Source organism: Sphaeroforma arctica (assembly GCF_001186125.1).
Source record: "Sphaeroforma arctica JP610 unplaced genomic scaffold supercont1.423, whole genome shotgun sequence".
Lineage (NCBI taxonomy): Eukaryota > Ichthyosporea > Ichthyophonida > Sphaeroforma > Sphaeroforma arctica.
In genome coordinates this window covers 30,938-38,773 of record NW_014040135.1, presented here as the reverse complement: position 1 = coordinate 38,773, position 7,836 = coordinate 30,938, and the positions used below count along the sequence as shown (strand labels likewise).

Here is a 7,836-nt window from a genome sequence, read left to right as displayed (position 1 = left end):
GTGAGTAGGTAGTGGCTGTATTAGGTAGTGTGAGTAGGTAGTGCATGCACTGGGTAGTGTGAGTAGGTAGTGCTTGTATAGGTAGTGTGAGTAGGTAGTGCTTGCATAGGTAGTGTGAGTAGGTAGTGCTTGCTTAGGTAGTGTGAGTAGGTAGTCTTAGTGCGACACATGTTTCCAGGGTATTTAATACGGTCCAATATGACTGAGGTAGGGCGCTTCAAGGTTGCCTTCTGAAGGCACATGAGCATATGCAATGTGTCAGTGACAAGGGCGTGTCTGTGCGCCTCCGTAGTACACTGAGGAGGCCAACAACGCAGGTGCAGAGGGTGCGGTGTATGGGGCTGTCACCTTCATGTCAACTGACACTGAGGGCATCCTGGGCAAGTGCTCGCATGCACCCGAGCGTGCGATCATTGGGCCTAAACGGGACCATTAGTACAAGCGCATGGCTAGTATATTGTAAGTAGTTGTTAGCCTTTAAGATAAGTTAGGATGTCAGTAGTAGTTTGCGTTTAAGATAAGCTAGGCAAGCCAATGCGATGGGAGGTATTGTTACTGCCTACGTACGTGCGTACGAGAACTGACAACTGCTGCGCTTATGTTATGTCTGCGATACCAACCAGCCCTTGACTATGAAGGAGGTGTATCTGCTCCCGAATTTTAGGACCATATGGAGAACCAAACATTAACCCTAAAACCCTAAAACCCTGAACCCTAAACGCTAAACCCTAAGTCGTTGCCGAATATGCTAATAGTAGTGCCAAACACTCCAGCGGAACCACACCTCCCAAGCCACAGCAAGTGCCAAGGCAGAGCCTGTGGCACAGTTATAGATACGGGAGAGTGTTGTGCTTGTAGTACAGCTTCCACACAACTACGAGTCTGTAGCAGCAACCACTGTCCGTAGTGTGGGAATACACATTGTGCTGTGGCAGGCGAAAGTGGCAGACACACTTGGTGGCCCTATCACCAACGGACGCGCAGGGGGGGAATAGGTGGCAGCTAAGTCACGACCAGGCCATGGCTACATACACGTGACTGTTGTAGGGTGTTCTATGATATTCATGAAATAGGGAACAGGTGGCAGCTAAGCCACGACCAGACCATGGTTACATACACATGACTGTTGTAGGGTGTGTTATGATATTCATGAATAGGGAACAGGTGGCAGCTAAGTCACGACCAGACCATGGCTACATACACGTGACTGTTGTAGGGTGTGTTATGATATTCATGAAATAGGGAACAGGTGGCAGCTAAGTCACGACCAGACCATGGCTACATACACGTGACTGTTGTAGGGTGTGTTATGATATTCATGAAATAGGGAACAGGTGGCAGCTAAGTCACGACCAGACCATGGTTACATACAGTGACTTATTATCCCTATCAGAGAATGCGTATTCCTTTTTAGTCCATACTCGCCCTCGAAAAGTACTACAGTTTTTGGACTGTTTTGTTCACTATCAATTGGTACCCAAAGTTTTTCTTATTAGATATCACGCTCAAGCGAATAGATAATTTCGTTACTCAACAAGGACGCCAGCAAATGGTGACACACTCGCCGCCACCACCACATGACTCCCAAACAGCGGGCCAGTCGCAGTTAGTGTGCACTCACAATCAGAACCAACCCTAAACCCTAAATCCCTGAAAACTAGGATCCCTGGCAATTGTAGCTGTATAGTCGTCAATGCATGTAGTCTATTACTCAGGCTTATCAATATAGCACAATACAGTACTTTTATTCAAGTACTTAAAACAGTACCTTTATTCAAGTATTCTAATACAGTACCTTTATTCAAGTACTCTATTACAGTACCTTTATTCAAGCACTTAATACAGTACCTTTATTCAAGTATTCTAATATAGTATCTTTATTCAAGTACTCTAATACAGTACCTTTTTTCAAGTACTTAATACAGTACCTTTATTCAAGTACTCTTAACCGGATTAGTGCCACTCGTTCTAATGGTATCGAGATGGCTCTATTTCAGCATGGTGGTCCATTCGTCTGTCAATTCGGCCTGTCATCCCGTGTGGGGTATATATCTTCGACCAGAACAAACCGTCTCCGCGTGCACTATGCACATCTTGGGATCAGCTTAATCCTATGAACAAACACACTATCACATCCTAGAGAGAGTGATGCATACATCCCGTCTACAACCTTACCAGCCGGCAATCCCTGACCATATTTGTTCGATGGACTGACTGTACTGCTGCGTAGGCATGTCGGTTATTTAGACAGTCATGGTGTGGTGTGGTGTGGCGTGGTGTAGTATAGTGGGGTGTGAGACTGTCATAGTTTGCGAGTGAACCACACATGCTGCGCTTTGCCCCGAATGCTGTTCTTGTTGAGGTTGAGATCAACCAATTCATACGAACTGTCCGGTGGCTATGTGGCAAGGAAGAACGTACAATATATGTCAGAGAGAAAGATGATGTCATGATACATGATATGAAACGATATATATATATATATATATATATATATATCACTAACAAAACTTCACACCATTCTATATCACCAACAAAACACTTAAAAGCATCATACTGCTACATATCACAAAAAAAACATCTAAGAGCATTCACACCATTCTATATCACCAACAAAACAACTAAGAGCATCACACAGCTACAAATAACAAACAAGACTTCAAACAACTAGTAGCATACTATTAATGGCACACACATACCGATTGGCCCTCCTGCACCACCTGTATGTCGCTGATAGCCTTGGAATACTACGCACCAAAATAGAACAAAGCAGAAACGTAGGTACGTAAGTAAAAGGAAGGCAGAGTTAGGGTTCAACCAAATGCGAAAGGAGTGATAGAGCCAATCGAAAGGTGCCGTTCATGCGTATCTGGGGACAAAGCTACTCCTGATGTGTTTCAAATGACAGGTACAAGATGACGGAAAACGTAATGTGCATGGCTGGAAAAGTAATGTATTCGACTGAAAAAGCAATGTACATTGCTGAAAAAGTAATATACATGGCTTAAAAAGTAATGTACATGGTTGGAAAAGTAATGTATAAGACTGAAAAAGGACTGGAAAAAAAAAGTATCCTACCACTTGTAAGATTACCTACCTCTTGTGTGGTCCCTCTTTTGTACCAGATGTTGATCCTCGTACCGAATAGAGACCCTTTACTCAAATCCCTTCGCAAAAGAGAAACATTTCATAAGTGGGTGTTAACTCGCGTCAGAAAGGCTGTAGGCTCTGAAATCCAAACTGTTGCATGGCTGTGCTCAGGAGAGACGCATGTCCTTATATGTATACAAACAAGCAAGGATACCTACCTGTCAATACAAGTCATAACAGCATCACATGTCATACACTCATTCACACAACTACAACCCACACCACCCTCCCATACTCCACAGACAACCGATTTGTAGGGTTCTAGGGTTTTTGAAACTGCCCGACCGACAGCCACCAGCCCCCACTGACTTACTTTCCCACGCGCACCCATCCGCCGAGTTTGAGTCGAGTTTCGTCTGCGCGTGAATTGGAGACGGTCATGTCTGTGATGGGCAGGATGCTGTTGTGCAGCGGCTGCAGGGAACGGCACGGGCGAATGGTACGCAGTCATTTGATTGGTGGAGAAGTAAGAGGTCGATTTGATTGGTGGAGAAAGATGAGAGCAGCTATTCTGGTTGGTGGAGAAAGATGAGATCAATTCTGATTGGTGGTAAAGGAGGAGAGTAATCACATTCTGACCATTTAAGCAGGCGCACGCTAACACACACCACATACTCACCGTTGCTTGCTTACACATGACGTAGGTGGCCTTGTCCTTTTTCTCAGCCGTTTCGTTGCACACGGCAAAACCTGTTCACAAGATGTGCGTCAGGCGAGACGCGCGAACGAATGAAGTGGTTAGTACTCAGTACACAGACAGCCACATGGGGACCACTGCTGATGGTGTATAACATACGTATGCCTATGTACATAACATACATATGTGTGGATGTATATAACATACGTATGTGTGGGTGTATATAACATACGTATGTGTGGATGTATATAACATACGTATGTGTGGGTGTATATAACATACGTATGTGTGGATGTATATAACATACGTATGTGTGGATGTATATAACAAACGTATGTGTGTATGTATATAGCATCGGTATGCCTATGTATATAACATACATGTGTGGATGTATATAACATACGTATGTGTGGATTTATATAACATACGTATGTGTGGATGTATATAACATACGTATGTGTGGATGTATATAACATACGTATGTGTGGATGTATATAACATGCGTATGTGTGGATGTATATAACATACGTATTTGTGGATGTATATAACATACGTATGTGTATATGTATTTAACATGCGTATGTGTATATAACATACGTATGTGTATATGTATATAACATGCGTATGTGTGTATGTATAGAACATACGTATATGTGTATGTATATAACATACGTATGTGTGTATGTATATAACATACGTATGTATGTGTGTATATAACATAAGTGTGTGTGTATGTATATAGCATACGTATGTGTGTATGTATATAATATACGAATGCGTATATGTATATAACATACGTATGTATGTGTGTATATAACATACGTATGTGTGTATGTATATAACATACGTATGTGTGTATATATATAACATACGTATGTGTCTATATATATAACATACGTATGTGTGTATGTATATAACATACGTATGTCTGTATGTATATAACAGACGTATGTCTGTATGTGTACCACTGTTCATTCTACATCCAAGTGATAGCCACGCGTAGCATTCGTTTCGAGTCCAGACAAAAGCGCTATAGTACTCCCAACCGAACCACTAGCCCACCCACATAAACCCCATCGGTGTCTGGGTGATCACTCTCGCCCTTTCATATCACTGCGAACCGCTTAAGTGTACTCGACTCTGAATCTGAAAAACGTTTGGCAAACGAAACACAATAACGCACAGAGCAAGCCAGAATAAGTGCCACACACACAGAGAGACACACAGACACAGACACAGACACAGACACAGACACAGACACAGTCACAGACACACGCACGCACACACACGCACACACACACACACTTAGGGTTTTAGAGTTTTAGAGGTTCAGGGTTTTAATGATTTAGGATTTAGAGTTTTTTGGGCATATGGTTTCCCACAACTACAGCCCATATGGAATCAGCACACTCGTACAAACACATACGCACACACACACCATTGACAACGAAGGTTCATCAATCCCAAACACATGAACACACACACACCATTCACAACGAATGTTCATCAATCCCAAACACACACACACCATTGACAACGAATGTTCATCAATAACAAACACATGCACACACACACCATTGACAACGAATGTTCATCAATAACAAATACATGCACACACACACCATTGACAACGATTGTTCATCAATAACAAACACATGCACACACACACCATTGACAACGAATGTTCATCAATCCCAAACATGCACACACACACACACACCATTGCCAACGAATGTTCAACAATCCCAAACACACTCACACACATACACTATTGATAACAATTTTCATCAAGCACAAACACATACACGCGAATGAACACGCCCACACAAGCATCCATTTGTATACAGAACTTGCACGATGCCATATGTTTACAACAGCACACCTACCATGCCATGTGTATGTTATACCTACCATGCCATGTGTATGTTATACCTACCATGCAATGTGTATGTTATACCTACCATGCCATGTGTATGTTATACCTACCATGCAATGTGTATGTTATACCTACCATGCCATGTGTATGTTATACCTACCATGTCATGTGTATGTTATACCTACCATGTCATGTGTATGTTATACCTACCATGCCATGTGTATGTTATACCTACCATGTCATGTGTATGTTATACCTACCATGCCATGTGTATGTTATACCTACCATGTCATGTGTATGTTTTACCTACATGTTTTACCTACCATGTCATGTGTATGTTATACCTACCATGTCATGTGTATGTTGTACCTACCATGTCATGTGTATGATATACCTACCATGTCAGTTGTATGTTATACCTACCGTGCTTCTCTAACGCATACACGCCCTGTTGGTCATAACACACAGCGATGTGTGACACCACTTTGCCTTCGTGTGTATCACCCGTCTCAGCCGCACTCGCGCCCAGCTGTAGATCAGCAACAGATGAACGCTGCACAGCAGCTGCAAGCAGGTCATCCTGTGCACGGGCGGAATGGGGTGGTCAAGAGATCAGTGGGATGGAGGAAGAGCTATATATATATATATATATATATATATATAGATATACATACATACATTTATATAAATATATATATATACATAAAAATATACATACATACATGTATAACATATTTTGTAAACATATGTAGATATATATATATATAAATATATTATATTTATATATATACTATATAAATATATATATACTATATATATATATATATATAAATATATAAATATATATATATATATATATATATCTGAAACATGGCACATAAGCGCACCCACATAATGGGATGACCCACCTGGTCTTCTGCTGTGGATTGTCCTGCTAGTCGTTTAGCCAGAGTCTTCTGCATCTCTGGCACCAACTGACTGGTGACCACCAGTGCTGGCTTGAGTGGTTTGGTGTGCACACCCTCTGTTGGTGTGGGTTGTTGTTGGTGTGTTTGTATTGTTAGTTAGCTACTATAATCCAACTCACCACTCTGTTGCTTACTGAAATCATCACTCTACTACTATAACTTACTACTGAAGTCATCACTCTGCTACTATAACCCAGCTCATTACTCTGTTGCCGTTAACAACTCACCGGTCTGTTGCTGTTGCTGACTCTGTGGCTTGTTCTTCTGCTTGTGGTATTGGTCGAGTGACCGAATCTCTTGCCACACATGTGCCCTCTCCTGTGTGGGCAAATACACAACGCAGCGGGTCAGTTAATAGAAAACGTAGTAGTAGTAACACAATTAATAAAAAACGTAGTAGTAGTAACACAGTTAATAGAAAACGTATTAGTAGTAACACAGTTAATAAAACACGTAGTAGTAGTCACACAGTTGATATAAAACGTAGCAACATAGTTAATAGAAAAGGAAGTAACATAGTTAATAAAAACGTAGTAACCACCAAGGCAACGTAGGGTGGTAGGGATGTAGGGATGTAGGGATGCAGGGATGTAGGGATGCAGTGATCTAGGGATGTTGGGCTGTAGGGTTGTAAGGTTGTTGGGCTGTTGGGCTGTAGGGTTGTAGGGTTGTTGGGCTGTAGGGTTGTAGGGCTGTAGGGTTGTTGGGCTGTAGGGTTGTAAGGTTCTTCCCACCCACTGACCTTGTCGCTGGGCAGGCTCTCCATCATCTCATCCAGGTCTACCTGCTCGGCACTGTGAACATAACTGCTCAGCAGCCACGTGATGGTCTCGTGCAAGGGCCCAGCGTCCAACACAGCTGCGTTGTGCACAAACGTGTACACAGCTTCCATAAACTCCTTCAGCACAGCGTCTAGCTCCAGCATCTTACGCTTCTCACTCGTTGTGGTGCTGGAAAACACTGGTGCGGCGCGGGGGGAGGGGTGAGGTGGTGGGTAGGTGTGAGTGTTGGAAGGTAACTCTGTACATGTGGTGCTTAGCTGTTATGTATAGGTATATACATACATATATATATATATATATACATTTATATATATATATATATATATATCAATACATCAATAGAAAGATACGTCCAGATCTAAATATAATATGCATACATATATATACATATTCATATATATATAAATACATACATATAAATAC

The 7,836-nt window shown here is 41.9% G+C and overlaps 1 protein-coding gene across 1 annotated transcript in view; it reads right to left on the bottom strand.

The window, feature by feature from the left end:
- Positions 1-2,302: 2,302 nt before the first annotated feature.
- Positions 2,303-7,836, bottom strand: part of SARC_06109 (hypothetical protein) — a gene marked incomplete at both ends in the record, with an annotated part of 10,106 nt that continues 4,572 nt past the window's right edge. Inside the window, 9 exons of the mRNA XM_014300000.1 lie at positions 2,303-2,398; positions 2,700-2,747; positions 3,098-3,167; positions 3,464-3,564; positions 3,770-3,840; positions 6,087-6,243; positions 6,572-6,687; positions 6,859-6,949; positions 7,374-7,591. Of these exons, the coding sequence (XP_014155475.1) occupies positions 2,303-2,398; positions 2,700-2,747; positions 3,098-3,167; positions 3,464-3,564; positions 3,770-3,840; positions 6,087-6,243; positions 6,572-6,687; positions 6,859-6,949; positions 7,374-7,591 (968 nt within the window). The remainder of the gene's footprint in view (positions 2,399-2,699; positions 2,748-3,097; positions 3,168-3,463; positions 3,565-3,769; positions 3,841-6,086; positions 6,244-6,571; positions 6,688-6,858; positions 6,950-7,373; positions 7,592-7,836) is intronic.